This window comes from Populus alba, chromosome 6 (genome assembly GCF_005239225.2).
Source record: "Populus alba chromosome 6, ASM523922v2, whole genome shotgun sequence".
In the NCBI taxonomy this organism is placed as follows: domain Eukaryota; kingdom Viridiplantae; phylum Streptophyta; class Magnoliopsida; order Malpighiales; family Salicaceae; genus Populus; species Populus alba.
The window spans coordinates 9,290,997-9,306,459 of NC_133289.1; the positions used below are offsets into that span (position 1 = coordinate 9,290,997).

At 33.9% G+C, this 15,463-nt stretch overlaps 2 protein-coding genes across 4 annotated transcripts; both read right to left on the reverse strand.

The window, feature by feature from the left end:
* Positions 1–843: 843 nt before the first annotated feature.
* Positions 844–4,690, reverse strand: LOC118048249 (uncharacterized). The gene is made up of 6 exons (XM_035057853.2): positions 4,229–4,690; positions 3,463–3,630; positions 3,226–3,345; positions 2,514–2,690; positions 1,925–2,089; positions 844–1,690 (listed from the first exon to the last, which is right to left on the reverse strand). Exons 1-6 carry the CDS (start codon positions 4,475–4,477, stop codon positions 1,049–1,051), a joined length of 1,521 nt encoding a protein of 506 aa, XP_034913744.1. The 5' UTR covers positions 4,478–4,690; the 3' UTR covers positions 844–1,048.
* A 594-nt stretch (positions 4,691–5,284) lies between these two features.
* LOC118048248 (uncharacterized) lies at positions 5,285–10,392 on the reverse strand. Of its 3 annotated transcripts, none has more exons than XM_035057851.2 (11): positions 9,990–10,392; positions 9,580–9,874; positions 8,814–8,880; positions 8,666–8,725; positions 8,499–8,577; positions 8,230–8,275; positions 8,047–8,145; positions 7,831–7,899; positions 7,396–7,720; positions 6,657–6,790; positions 5,285–6,549 (listed from the first exon to the last, which is right to left on the reverse strand). In XM_035057851.2, exons 2-11 carry the CDS (start codon positions 9,865–9,867, stop codon positions 5,491–5,493), a joined length of 2,226 nt encoding a protein of 741 aa, XP_034913742.1. In that variant the 5' UTR covers positions 9,868–9,874; positions 9,990–10,392; the 3' UTR covers positions 5,285–5,490. The 3 variants fall into 3 exon arrangements, with proteins under 3 accessions (XP_034913742.1, XP_034913743.1, XP_034913741.1); XM_035057852.2 differs by having other exon boundaries at positions 6,657–6,751; positions 9,580–9,879; XM_035057850.2 differs by having other exon boundaries at positions 9,580–9,879.
* Positions 10,393–15,463: the final 5,071 nt, after the last annotated feature.

Here is a 15,463-nt window from a genome sequence, read left to right on the forward strand (position 1 = left end):
AATGATAAATAAATCATGTAAAAAGATTTAAAAGTCTTTAGAAGCCAATGTTAAGGTTTCTTAGTGAAGAGGCAAAAACATAATTATTACACTTTGGGGCTATAGTGTTTTCCAAGGAGTTTTAGTATTTTTTAACTAGTTATCTGCCTTATGTTTCACCATGGATCATAAAAAAAATTGACAAAAATATATGTTCACCATTATCAATGTGATTCTTAGTAATAAGAATAATTTTGATTGTGAATTTAAAATTTGAAGTATTATAATGATTTTTTTCTCACCAACTTAAAGTGGATATTTTAAATTAAGTGGGAATTGAAATAATGTGATCAAATCAAGTTGGAAAGTTTAACCATAATTTAATTAAAATCAAGTTTGATTAAAATAAACTATAGGCACCACTATATAAATATTAACACAACAACATTCAAGGCAGACCAACTAAAATTGGTGAATTGACAAAGCCCGCATAGCACACAAGGGTAAGCTCATTCCATGCATGTTTGGGAGTGGGGTTGTGATTATTTTTTAAAGTGTTTTTCATTTATAAATATATTAAAATAATATTTTTTTATTTTAAAAAATTATATTTGATACCAGCATATTAAAATGATTTTAAAATAATAAAAAAATATTAATTTAAAGTTAAAAATTTGTTTTTTAAATATTTTCAAAATGTTAAAATAAACAGTGTCGCACAAGCCGTGGACATTCGTGCACACGGGACAGGGCACAAAATTATTGCTGACCTGCCGAGAGCGATTAGTAGATGATGGACCCTGTGATGCACAGCAACCACTTGATTTTAATATTTCATAGATCAAACAATTTTCTAATTCCGAGTTTGTTATCTGGAAAAGGAAAATCAGACTTTTTATTTGATAACAAATACGCAATTGCATAAACAATTACATTCATAAAACATTAAAGAATGTTTGCCCAAGAAAAAAATCTCCCCCAAAAACCTTGGCTTTATCAAACACAACCAAGAAATAAACGGTAAGAAACCCAATCTGAGTCAAGACTACCGCATGCCAGATGAATAGGACTACTTATTTACGCCATACGATGCTGAGGGTGTTCTTGCTTTTTCCTCCCCATGCACTGCAGACTTTGAAGTACATTCTTCTTCTTCCTTGTTTGAAGGGATCCGTTTTTCCTCTTCTTTTTCCTCAAGTACAGGGATACCATCACCTGGGGAGGCATCGCTTCCTGCATCTTCTACTCCCTTGAGTGCAGGTACACCTGCACTTGGGGGGGCATCGCTTCCTGTATCTTCTACTTCCTTGAGTGCAGGTCCACCTGCACTTTGGGAGGCATCGCTTCCTGCATCTTCTTCTTCTTCTTCCTTGAGTGCCGGTATACCTGCATTTTGTGGGACATCACTTTCTGAAACCTCCTGTGTTTCTTGCGGGAGGTCAGGGACGGGATAGATTTCCTTTTCCAGTAGTGAACTTAATGTGGTGTCAGAAGGTGAGGTGGGAGAAGGTGGAGAAACAGAAAGCATCTTCGTGAAGGGATAGACTTCGGTAACTTCTTCACTGCCTTCGTCCAAATAAACAACATCCTGCATTGTAAGTTGGTGGTATTCAACAATCTCTCTCAGAAAGCGGTTCTCGCGAGCATACACAGAATTCTCATGTGCTAGACGAGCTTTCTCAGCCAAGAGTGTCTCCAGTTGAAGGCGGATCTACCATAGCAAATATGTAAATCAAATAGTAATCAATAGACTGTCACAATTGTCTCCTCCAGTTTAAAACACCTAAAGAAGACAGATTCATCAAAGCATCCTACAGACACAGAAGCTAGCGGGAAACAATACAAAGAGAGCATGGATTACAAAATAAGGTCGAACAGCATGCATTGGTCCTACACGGAGAACCTTGTGAGATAAAAAACACAATGAAGTACAAGAGTGCATTACCAGATCATCGTCTTCAACATTGCTGCCCTTTTCACGGCTCTCCCGAAGCATTTTATTCTCTTCTTCCAGCTGTGAACATCTTTGTTTAGCAAAGGCCAGGTCTGCTTTAAGCGTTTTCAGTTCCCGAAGAAGAAGTTTTGCTTTGGCAGCAGTAGCCATTGCAACCTGTGAACAGAAGGCTAATCATTCATTTCACCAGCTAGGAGATTGAAACTAGGCTCACCGCTGTCTTTTGCTGAAGCTAATAATCTGGAGTGAATACTGATGATACGATTCCTATCCTGTTCTTAATATATTCTAAAATTGCTGCAAACCGAGGCAGTTCACAACCGCGATTACAGAAAGCCTTACTTTGGCCAAGCCATAGGCTAAAATCTAAGTCGACAAATGGAGACAAAAAAAAATTATATTCTTCACACAGCCACAATAATCTATCTTGTATATAGAGACCTCCATATTTAGTGACATGCTGCATAGCAGCATTAAATAGGTTAGTTGAGAGCTTAAATCTTATTCGATTTCCAAATTAATGCATTTAAAACTTTTCCACATGAACCAGTGACCCACAGATACAAAGTTGCCACCTTACGTCGCGAGATGCCTTCAGTTGATTTTCATGGTTCAGAGGTTGTGTCTGTTGTTGCATCCATGAACTATTTGCACCAGGACTTTGATTGTATGCGTCGGGACCTTTTCGCCTAATTTGCAGTTTGCGAGTTTCTTGGATGATATCTGCTGTCTTATTTTCCACAATAGTGCGACCTTCCTGGAAAATAACTAGAGATATTGAAGCAATAAAATATAATTTATATAATTGATAAGTTTTAAATGTATGTATGACAGATTCATCAAGAAATGCAAATCTGCAAACATACTTGTTAGCATCATTAGAACTTATTTTTATCAGTTCTTCTGGAATCTATCTTATTAATTCAGTAATTCAGAAAAGAAGAAGGGTAGAAAAAAGTCTGATACTGGATCAATTCAAACTCTCCTTCTCACAGAAAATCTGATCACTAATTAACAACATTCAATTTAATTGCTAACTGTTATTTTTAATAGAGACTTGGGTTTACTACCATAATTCTCAGCAATAGAAAAGGAACCTTAACATCAATGGCCATGTTAGACGATTGTCCACAGGTTAAAAATGGAAGAAGGTAGGGAAAGAAAAACCCTTTAGATGCTTTGCTCAAGATATAGATATGCAATCAATGAGCTCATCAAGTAGGATCAGGAACTAAAACAGGTCGTGCAGTGAACACAATGGATAAGTTCGCAAAGGAAGCAAAACATCTTACCTCGAAAGCCTTTTCAAAGGTGTCACCAATTTGATTAAGGGAAGATGTAATCTTATCCAAGCCCTTTCGTATTGCAGGATTATCCATTTTCCTAAAGCCGTCAGGTGTCCGGTATGAATACTGTAAAATATTACAACAATCAATTGATGACACTTGCCCTTTTATTCTCCGATTTTCTTCACTGCGATAAGTGGGACTCAAATGTTAATTTGACTCAAATGTTAATTTGGTAATCACCTGACCACCTGCAGAGGAATCTGGCATCTGGAACCTTGATCTTTCTGGTGTTTCAAATTGTTGAGACATATTATCGTCCTCGAGAATTGCTTTTGCTTTCCGAGCAAGGACACCCCAAAACCCTTTCGAATCATTTGTTCCCGGTTTGTCCTCGTATGCATCAAACACCTAAATGTTCAGGCATCATGCCTCATCAAATTTACAGGGTACGAATAATGTGCAATAAAGCTAGTAATGCAAAGACATGCAAACCAATTCCGTCATCTCTGTATAGTAATCGTTCTAGACTCCAATATGTACAATCATGCCAACAAGGGCATAAATCCAGTCAAAAAAGACTCAAAGATTTAGGCTCAGGAGACATGATTATCTAGTTTGAAATCCCCTAACCCTAAGTATATATTATCAATTCCTGAATTTTCGCCGAACCAAGAAGGAAAGCTTAGAGACTACAAGCATATCAAATTTATTGAATCCTACCGAAAAATACTATAAAATCTTCAACGTTTCTAACATTATTGAATAACTGCAAATTCATTGTCAACATTTAATATGCATAAAAATAAAGGATACAAAACTGAAGCAGTGATCAAAACCAATTCAGTATGTAATCATGAATTGAAAGTAGATTGATAAGATCAATTTAGAGATGCAGATAAGACGAGATCCATGTTCATTTTTGACAGATAAAAATCCTAAATGAAACAGAAACAAAAGAACGAAATTGGGTTCTTGATAACTCGAAAAAAAAAGACATAAAGAAGACCTTAGATCTCCGAGGGATAGAATCTCCAGCATATGCAGAAGAAAGGGATGATTCACGATGAGCAGCAGATGCCCTAATAGCCTGAGCAGCCAGAGATGAAGATGAAGAAGATGTTATAAGAAAAGTGTCGTCATTGATATTAGTATTTTTGTTGATGTTTTCATGGCGGTTGTCTTGTTCTGGTGGGTGATGAATCTCTTCTTTGAATGTTGATGTCCTGGTAATTCCATGTCTTCTCCTATATGCCATCTCTTTTTATTAATGATAATAACTTGTTCTTGGCTGTTACAGCCACCCCCACCGCCACGATGACAAGTAGAGGTGGTGATCAAGGACGAGGAAGATCGCCACAGCCCACAACCGTCTCTCTGTTTTTGGATTTGTCCAACGAACCTTTAGTTTGTTTTTTATACAAGACATTTACCATGAGGAATGCTAATGTGACACCACTTGTAGCCTCTTAAGATACACTTATATATATATTCATGTTATCAGGATCCAATGGTTTGCATTGACTGGCGGCTAAGCTCCTTCCAAATATACAATTACTTGTCTACTTAGTTTTTTGAATGCCCTAGTTCGGTTGTGGATGCCTCATATAAAACTTGTAGGAATGGATTTTAATCTTGATCTACTGCTGGTCCAAAGATACTGTTAGGTTAAAAATAAAATAAAATGATGTATGACTGCTACATTTTTGAACACTTAATGTGGGAGGCTTACGATTCATCTTCTCCCTTTGCTTTTTTCAAGAAAACTCACACTTGTAAGAAGAAACGAGTCCAACTGTTTGCCTGCCTCTGTCTATCAGCGCAACTTTCCAGTTATGATTTTTAGTTCGAGTCTCACCTATCTTATTTCTTCGTTGACGGACTTGCCTTCTCTTTATACTTTGTTTATGCAGCCCTTTTTTTTTATTATTATTATTATTGTAAAAGTTAGTAGTCTGACCAGAGCCCCGAGATTGGATTCTAGTCTTTGACAGCATATTCTCAAGTTCTTTATCTTGTCATAAGATTAATCCAAGTTCAAACCAAGGATGAAATGGATGCTTGCTCGATAAACTACGACATTTGCATTACGTCTTTCTTAACAACCATTGTATAATCATAGTTAATTACAAAGCAATTCCTACGAGGCTGCAATCACTGCCTTCTTTTACAACAAAGGACCCTTTTTCGATGCAAGGCCTTAGCATTACATGTACAAGAAGTAAAACATGTTTCCTGCCAATGAGTTCTTCATGTTTTAGTGCCATTATGTTACAGCTGCAGAGCCAAGTTAGCATGCTGAGTATTCAACGAGGAGTGTGGACGGTTATCATTGTAAGTCTCACCTATTCCGTTCGGAAAAGATCCCTGCATGCCTGAACCATGCTGCAAAAATCTATTCTGCCCCGGAGAATTTATCTGGTCAAGCTGCGTCTTAAAAAATGGCAGATCAAAGATGAAATGGCCAGAAACAGGTGTCAGTTCTTCGCTAGGTTTCAAGGCCTGAATTGTCTCGGATGAACTGCCAAGTCCATGAATTGGAACTTGAGCAGCTGGGGCTTGATCGTCACTTCTCAGACATTGTGTACTTGGACTATGTGTATTGCCAATATGTCGATTAAAACTTGACATGCCAGTGGTCTTTAGGGGCCATGAAGATGGTGATAAACTGTAAGTATCACTGAACCTGCTTTCCAAAGCATTTGACCTAACACCCTTGAAACCTGAATCCGACGGTTGTGATTTGTTATCTATCTTGCTTCTCTCCAGTTTATGCATTGCCGATCCATTATCCTTTTTACTTGAACCAGCAGCTAAAAGATTCAGGTCTCTGGCATCAGCGACAGGTGAATATGAACCCTGTTGAAAGCCTCTATTTTGATTTTGGTGAGGCTTTTCATTACTTGAGACACTGGCAACGTCCGTGTCATTACAAAAGGAAGCATCACCTCTAATGGAACCAAAGTTACTGTAACAATTACCATTTGGTGCCACTTTCTCTGAAGTTCCATGAATGCCAAAGTTGTTACCAGCAAAAGCAACACCTCCTTTATTGACATCAAACATGTCTATTCTGTCACCCCGGCTTACATTTTGGCATGCAGCTGTGATTGTAGCATCAAGAGTGGGTGGACACTGAGCAGAGGTTGATGCCGCAGAAGTTTGACAGTTTGGAGGCTGAAGCCAAAAGTTTGAACCTGGAGTTGGAAAATTGGCAGCGGCGGTCGGCCATCCATCTAACTTGCGTTTGGCAACCATTTGGGCAGTTGGTCCTACGTCTTTAACAAACAAGAATAAACTTTTATGATAGGCAATATCCTGCTGATTCACCTACACCATGAGAGAACATAGTGTCATCTCTCATGAAGTACCTACTAATTCATGATATCAGGAAGCATAGATAGAAAACAGAACTGTTCTCTTAGGTAGTCACTTACGTGCACTAGTGGCTTTGAATTACTATAAATTGATGAAATAATTGGATAGCTCTCATCAAGAAAGGACATCCATGGTTTATATGTAGAGCGTCTATCTGTTTCAGAAAAAACAAATCTTTTACCATCTCCAGAACCTGTTGAAGAAGAGCTAATTAAAACATGTTACGAAATTTGCACAATTCAACTTCATGAAGAGAACGAAAATTTTCTGCATTTCTGTGTCCCTATTGTTGGAGCCTATGGCTCCATCCATTTGTGAACAATCCACATTGAAGAGCCTCACAGACCACAGGTTCATTATTCTTGAGAGTTTGAAACCTTCAAAATTGCACAATCTAAACAACCAATTGTGTAGTGGGAACAATCTAGCCTTTTCCCTTGCGGAGCAGATCCAACTATGATCTCATGTCAAGAGGATAAAATCGTTAACCTAGTGAATCCCTTTAATTTAGTGAATGCAAGTAAGTTATGTGTATGACAACCCACAAGGAAGCTCCTTCTGGACAAAAAGATAGTTTCTACCTTCAATGATATGAATTCCATATATTAAAAAATGGACAAATCACATATGGAGAACTCCATAGACTATGTGGTTCTATAAACAGCATTTTCCAAAGCAATTTCTGAAATTTCTAGATTAACCTTTAACGTACTTTGTGCATGTTGGATCTGCCCTTCCCTAAAACAAGACCTTAAGAAATTTGATTTTGAGGTGGTCAGAACAGAATTCACTTCTTACCATAAAGTACTTCGTCATCTCTTGCATCAGAATGCGTACTGATGCCCAAGCATGCAGAGTTCACTCGGATTGCTCTTTTTAGACTTGATGAACAACTTGTTAAACATGGGGTGGGTTTCGGGGATGCATGAACTGCAGTATTGGTATTGCTGGATTTTGAACTCCTCGCAACCTTAAGGGATGGGCTATAAGATGAACCCTTGACTTCATGCTGGGGCCTTCTACCACTTCGTCGTCTTGTCCCAGAGAATTCCAGTTCAAAATTATCAAGATCAGTTTTAAGAACATGGAAAACCTTCTTAGCTAATTCAGCTATGGCACGAGCCTGTAAAAACCAAGCTTTGATGTTCAGTTGGAAGTCAAAAAATCATAATTTATCTACACAGAATTCTTTGAATATGATTGAGTTGTTTGACAGGTAGTAGATAATCATACCTGTCTGAAATAAATGGTGGAAGAGGAATTGAAGTGCATTGCATTTCCGGATATTAGAAACACATCATGCTGCATAACAGTTAAAAAAATTGTAATCAGAAAAGGGAAGAATAGAAGTTTCTTGTCTGGAAGCTACATGGTTCACACATCAACACTGTAAAACAAATGTACCTTCAAACCATAAATAGAGAACTAATGCTTGATAAAGGAGCAAACCTCAAATTGTTCAAGACTTTTATACATTCCTTCATGAAGTTTAGCCCTCATAGTGCCGAAATCCATAGGCTCTTGGATGATTTCATAATACTCCTCAACCTTATTAGCAGCGATTCCATAAATACAATGAACAAGAAAGGATAACATTCTTGATATGTAAGGAAACTTCTGATCATTACCAACCTCATTTGGGTCAACTGGCTCTGCAAATAATTCATGGGTATCTCTCCTAAGAGATGGAAAAATAAGAAACAAAAGTCAGAACAAGTAAGGAAACTGTTTTCAACCTGCAATGGACACCCCTCAGTAAGAACTTCAACAGCTGTCATTGTACCAATTGCAAAAGACACAAGGAAACTATAATTGCGAATTACTGATGATGTTAAGTACTTCATGCATACAAGAATTCCTCAGTAACTTAAATGATATAAATACTTCAGAAAAATATCCACCTCTGTAATATGTCAACGATATGCTCAAGTATGCGTTTTTCTGGCACCCATGATGTACATGAAAAACTAGATGGTTGATCTGATCCAGGAGAACAACTAGAGTCACAAACAGAGAAACTTGGAAATCTGATTACAAATTTAATTAAAAAAAGAAGAAGGAAGGTAACCTGGAGAATGAGCTTGTCCTTTCTGTTTTGGGCCATCTATTTTCTGCAAAATGGCTTCATCTGGTCCAATAAGGAATGTGAAATACGATGTCAGTGTCACTGAAATCTGCAGTTTGCAATTACATTTTAACGAAGCAGAAAGGCTTACCACTATTGATTGGATGATCTTTATGACTTAGTTCTCTTTCATCTGATTCATCACTTGACTTGGGCTCCTGAAACCAAACTCAGGGAACAATGAAGACTTTCTATCAATCTATACAACCTCTTGAGCCACGAGGAGAGACCAAGAGGCAACAGCAAGCTCAAGCACATAATAAAAATCACAAATTGCTGGTTAGTTACTACCAATCTATAGGAACAGGTTCTGCATGTCATGGTAAAGTGGAAGGCTTTTTCAATTTGGACACAATGTAACCATCTCCCTTTGGAGGTTTGGACAAAGAAGAATGAAAGGAATAGAAGAGAGAAGAGAGAAAAAATCCTGGAGGAGCCCCACTGCCTTAAAAATTACAATGAAAGCAGTCAAGATAGCGGTGATCATGTAAACCCATATGCTGCACTTGAGCTGAAATGTTGGGTGGGGTCAATCAACTGCTATTTCCAACTGCACAACACAAATTCTTCTCATGAATTTATGTAATAGTCATCCACTTTCACCCATATTAGGAGCCCTCTTTAAAACCCACCCAACAGCTTAGAAGTTAGATCCCAAATAAAAGAACAATTGGGCTGAACAACTCTAATTATAGTGAGCAGGAAACCAGCAAAAATACTCATCACTGATTATTATTTCCATAAAACAAAGAATTTGATGAAGCTGATTGTTATTACCCCACCATTCCAACAACCTTGAATAAATAAATAAACAAATAAAAGTGAAAAAGGAATGGAGACAGGCAGAGAAGTAAAACCTGTTGAGCATTGGGAGTAGAAGCCACATCCTGAAGTGGTTTAAGCTTCCTCCTTTTCTTTTCCCTTGTCCTACAGGCTGGACCCTCAGGTTGGTTCTCCTTTTGCTGCTCCAACTCCTTGTCTTGTACCTTAGCAACAGTACTGGTACTAGTGCTTGTAATGCTCCTACTAAGCCTAGTTTTTTTAGCAACAGTGGTCCTACTCAGTGGCTGAGCCTTCCAAACATCCAAAGCAGATATCCTAGGACTCCTCCTGTGTCCCTCTCTAAACATTCTCCTACTCTTCATTTTTGTACTTTTCTAGCCAACAACACCAAAAAAGAAACAAACCCACAATGCCAATTTTGTACCTTTGTGTTTACTCATTTCAAAGAGGACACCTTTACAGTAAAATAATCATAAAAACCCACCTCAAGTTTGACAAGAACAACAACCCAGGTTTCTTTTCTGTCTAACAACGTGAAAAAGCAAGTGCAAAATGCCAATGGAGCTTGGTTGAGGTGTGGTTGTTTGAGCTTTACAGAAGGAAAAGCAGCCGGAGAAACAGTGAGAAACGAGAATGGTAAAGGGGGTACATTGAAGAGGTACAGCTAGGAAACAATGGGGTTTAGTTTTTTTCCATTTTAGTGAGAGAGATGCAGTATTTTCAAGCAAGGAAAAGGCATAAAAACCCTATAGTTGATTGCTGTTTTTTGCTGATTGTTTTAAATGAAATCTTGGTGTGTGCAAGCAAAAGTCGCATTTGGCAGGTGAATATAGGATAATCTTACCATCAAAGAGTAATGACAGGATAAATATGTTGTAATAATAATAATAATAATAATAATAATAAAGAAGAAGAAGAAGAAGAAATGAAGGCTTTTCGAAAGCTTCTGCTTTGCAATGACCAGAGTGAGACAGAGAGAGTGCGTGTGGGGTTACCCAGAAGGGCCAGAACACAACCAGACAAGAAACGAATCAGCTAATAAAAGCGACTGTACTATTGTTTTTCTCATCTTGTCTCGATTTTATTTATTTATTACTGTTTTAAAAGTAATAATTTTAAAATGTATTTTTAAAAATATATTAAATCATATTTTTTTTTATTTTTTAAAATTTATTTTTAATATTATCACTTTAAAAAAATTCAAAACACTAAAAAAAATTAATTTTAAAAAAGAAAACAATTCAAATTTTAATAAAAATCAAGTTCAATCTTAATTCCAAGATCTGTTGGGTCTTTCAAGTTTGATTTGATGGTTTTGAGTTTTTGTTGCTAGCTTAAATTAAAATAAAATTTAATTACTAATTATTCATAGGGTATTATTGTCGACGCAACTTCTCCTCCACTTTTGGGCAACACCTGTGGCCGGAGAGGCTTCGGCTTGGCTCCAAAGATTTTTCTTTTCCTTCTTCTCTTTACTTCTTAATTTTTGCACCCGCCTTGTAACTTTTTAAATCGCCCTTTAATTTATTTTTTTATATATATTTGGTTCATATTTTTTATTATTATTTATTTTATTTTAAATAATTTATAAAATTAAAGATTTTTTTCAATTTCATTTCCCTTTAATTTTTTCAAATGTCAAATTTAGTCCTCATTATTTTTATTGCAATTTTTTTTTTCATTTAGGATGATTTTTAAAATTGAATTTTTGTTTTTTTGATTTCATCCTCGTTCATTTTTTTTTATACCGAATTTGATCCTTATTCTTTTGATTATTTTATTTTTGCTTCGGTAAATTTTTAAAATTGATTTTTTTTTTATTTCAAACTTCAACATTAAATTTATTGGAAATTGAGCTCAGGTCAGGATTTCACTAAATGTGAGTTTTTGAAGATTAATCCAAATTTAGAATATTCATTTGGGTTTGCTTTTTTTTTTTTCCTTCCTTTTTTTTAAGTTCATATTTCTTTTTCAGTTTTATCCCTCAGTATTTATTTGCTTAGAGATTGGATTCTATTTTTTTTTTTAACTGCTTTCTATAGGATTTTTCACTAATTTTAATAATGAATTGGCCTATCTCGAGTTTTTTAATTTGTCTTTTTTGTTAAATTTAGCTTTTTAAAAAATTAAAATTTATTTTTAAATTAGATTAAATTAATTGATTAAATATAAACATGAGATGTTAACTTCACAATAGTTTATTTAATTTGCTTTTGATGAGGTGTGCAACCTTTTTCGGTGTCACAATGGTGTCTTTCATAATAATATAAGAAATGTCTTGATGCGCTATTTTTAGCAATAGGATAATATTCACAATGAAATAATGATAGGTCTCCGATGAGATTTTTTTTCATTTCTTCTTGAGTATGATATTGATGTCTTATCTTTTATGGTTACTTATTGCCAAGTTTTTTTTTGTTAATTTTATTTACTATTAATATCTTTTTTAAATCATATTTTTAAATTAATTGAGCTTGTTGAACCTAATCAAGTGAGTAACTCAGGGTCTCAAATGTTCCTTCCTTCTTTTAAGAACATGTTAGCATCATCTAAGAATATTAAGAGAAGTTTTCTGGTGTTAAACGTAAACATCAACACTTACTCAATAGTGGAAAATGAACATATAGAGGTGAAAGAAATAATAATAATAATTTAGTATGTGAAAATATTATTTTTTTCTGTGTGAAGTGATGTAATTTTCTTTTTTATATATATATATATATATTTATCTCTCATATTCGGTAAGTATTGATAGTTAAAAGTTTAATGTTTTATTTTTCTCAAATAATAGAGCCAAGGAGGAAATATTTTACATAAATTAGATCATCGGTAAGTCTTGAAGGACACTTGTTGGCAGGAGTGAGCCGTGTGTAAGCTTCCCGGGGTGCACAATCTTCAACAACCGTGGCATCTAAAGCATGCCGTAGTGGTCGATGAGCACATTCAGCGTTGATCACCGTGCCATTCATGTCTGCCATAATCACTCCACGGGCTCCTCCTCAAGAAACAGGATCAGAAGCCCCCGTCAAGGTCTATCCTTAAGATTCCCGGTGGGGGAGGTTGTCATATCATCGGCAGCAATATTGGAGGTGTACCTGTATCCTGATTTGATGAGAGCTAGAAGGAGGAGGCTGCAACTTTCAAATTCATGCTGCTGATCAAAAAGCTCTTTTGAAATAATCTGACAGGAAGACCAATCAGTAGGATTAAAGACAGAGTCTTCCCGAGCTTTTCATAACCTATCAATTCATACTGCGTTCGATTTTGACATTAATAGTTGTCTTTTCTTGGTTGATTTTATACTCAATTCTAAACCAATCTTAATTTCGTTTTGTTTATAAGATTGGTGTAAACTAGTATTCCTTTGTTGAAAAATAATTTTTTTAAATAAATTTTTAAAAAATATTTTTTAATATTTAATAGTATAATAAAAAATAAGTTGGAAAATACTTTCCAGTATTTGGTTATATCATGTAAAATCAGTTGAAAAATAACTTATTAATATTTTATTTTTTTCAAGTTTATTAAAATAATGAGAAACAAATCTTACAAATTAAAAAGTTAAATGAGAATGAAATTGAAAAAAAATATAATTTCATAAATTATCTCAAATCAAATAAATAATAATCAAAATAATAGAGATTAAATTTAAAAAATTTTAAAAAAATAAAAGATGAAAAAATTAAAATAATAATAATCAACATTTCATAAATTATTTCAAATAAAATAAGTAACAATCAAAAGAACGAGGATCAAATTTGATAGATACAAAATTTCAATAAAAAAATGATAAGGAAAAAGCAAATAGTAATTATAAAAATAAAGACCAAAGTTAATATAAAAATAAAATTTTAGGAGATGAAATTGAAACATAAATATTCAAAACAAAATATATATAGCAATTAAAAGCTTGAGGATCAAATTTGATATAATCAGCAAATAATGACATTTCTGAATTTTTCACAACTTCCGGAAATTGTTTTCTGCCAAAATTTTTCAGAAAAACACTTTCCTGAAAACCAAGCCAAATTTTACTAGAAAGTGTTTTCCGTTAACTAACTTTTCTAATGGCAAGCAAACACAAGAAAGTTTAGAAAGTGATTTCCCGGAAATCATTTTCCAAAAAACAAACATAGCTAAAGGAAAACACTAGCCTAAAAACCAAGCCAAATTTTTATTTGATTGAAATATTTTCCGTTGACCGGAAAGTGTTTTCTGGTTGACTAGAAAATATTTTTCATTGACCGGAAAGTGTTTTCTGTTGACGAACTTTCCTAATGAAAAACAAAAATATGAAAGTTTGGAAAATGGTTTCCCGGAAACTACTTTTCGGGAAACAAACATGGCCGGAGTGGTTTTTTTTTTTTGGCTTTTATTAAATAAATAAATAATTAAATTGAATTTTTATATATAAAAAATTGAAATCGAACCAAAACCAGTTCAAACAAATTGGTTTCATTTGGTTTTTTAGAACAAAAACCAGTTCAAACTAGTTTGACTTAATTTTTTCAGTTTAGCTTAGTTTTGACTTTATTTTTTTTCAGTTTGGCTCGATTCTTTCAGTTTAGCTCGGTTTTTTTCCGGTTTGGCTCGATTTCTTTTCTGTTTTTTTTTTCAGTTTGGGTTTGGTTTTTTCGGTTTTAGATTTATAAAACCGAAACCAAACAAGTCAGTTTTTTCAAAATTTTAATCAGTTTTTTTTATGATTCAGTTTTTTCAATTATTGTTTTATGATTTTCTCGGTTTAATCGGTTTTTTGGTTTTTTTGCTTATTTCTAGTGTCAATTTACCCCCCTTTTTTTACAACATCAAAATATCTATTTGTTTTTATATTTAAAAAGATTTTTTTTAATTTTTAATTTTAAATTAATATATTTTTAGTGTTTTTAGGTTATTTTAATGTGCTGTTGTTAAAAATAATTTTTAAAAATAAAAAAAATATTATTTTAATATATTTCTTAACAAAAAATATCTTAAAAAAAAATAATCGTTACCACATTTATAAATACCTTATGCATATATGTGTAAAATAAATAACCTCATAAACAGATAGTAAACTTAGAAATGTCCTCAGAAGAGGCTACAATTCATAGCCCCTGAAGAAGACAAAGTTCTTGTGATTTTTAGTCTCCCGGTTAAAATAAATTTATATGATTTCTTTCATCTCTTGAAGAAGACAAATATACGTTATATTATCTTAAGTCTCTCAAATATGGCTTTATTCATGAAGAATATATATCTTGAAAAATCGTGTTTTTTTAAATTATAATTTTTTTTGTTAATTTTTTTTTTATTTTTTCAGATTATTTTTGATGTGCTATTTAAAACAAATAAAAAATAAAAAAAATATTATTTTAATATATTTATAAACAAAAAATAATTTAAACTATGATCCCTATCACAATTCTAAACATGCTCAAAATTTTAATAATGATGATACTTAGATAAAGAAAATATTTGCTCATGTTATTCAAACATGTAATCTTCACCTAACTTTTAATTCTTATTGTTTTTAAATTAAAATTTTCTCAGTTATCTTAAATCTTATTATTACATAATGTTTTTATGATATAATTTTTATTTTTATTTTTGCCATCTGACACATTACTATAATTGACAACTATTGAAAAACATTATCATCAACTAGCTCGATAATGTTAAATTCTCACAAAGCTTGAGTTTGTTGCTGTGATATATCTAGCAGAAATAGTTTTCCGCATAGTTTTAAGATCCGGTCCGGTCCAGGGTTCGGGTTTCGGGTTTTGACGAGGTCTACTAGGTTATTTTTTAAAATCAAAATGAAGTTTTTTTAGTAAAATAATAAAATAAAATAAAAGTCAACGGATTTGCAACCGGGTCATGCGGGTCACGCTGAGTTTTTTTTTCTTTTATTTTTTCTTCAACCCTATCCAATTTCAACTCCAAGTTGGCCGGATCCTGGATTAACCTGTCGGGCTA

Bases quoted from the DNA above. Each gene is read 5' to 3' on its own strand.
- LOC118048249 (XM_035057853.2), bottom strand. From the start codon at position 4,477: ATGGCATATAGGAGAAGACATGGAATTACCAGGACATCAACATTCAAA. The intron at 2,090-2,513 runs GTAAGGTGGCAA...TTCTGTTCACAG, and splicing joins AACTGAAGGCATCTCGCGAC to GTTGCAATGGCTACTGCTGC. The intron at 1,691-1,924 runs GTAATGCACTCT...TTGCTATGGTAG, and splicing joins ATGTTGAAGACGATGATCTG to ATCCGCCTTCAACTGGAGAC.
- LOC118048248 (XM_035057851.2), bottom strand. From the start codon at position 9,867: ATGAAGAGTAGGAGAATGTTTAGAGAGGGACACAGGAGGAGTCCTAGG. The intron at 8,578-8,665 runs GTTACCTTCCTT...CTCCTGGATCAG, and splicing joins AGGACAAGCTCATTCTCCAG to ATCAACCATCTAGTTTTTCA. The intron at 6,550-6,656 runs GTAAGTGACTAC...CTCATGGTGTAG, and splicing joins ATTCAAAGCCACTAGTGCAC to GTGAATCAGCAGGATATTGC.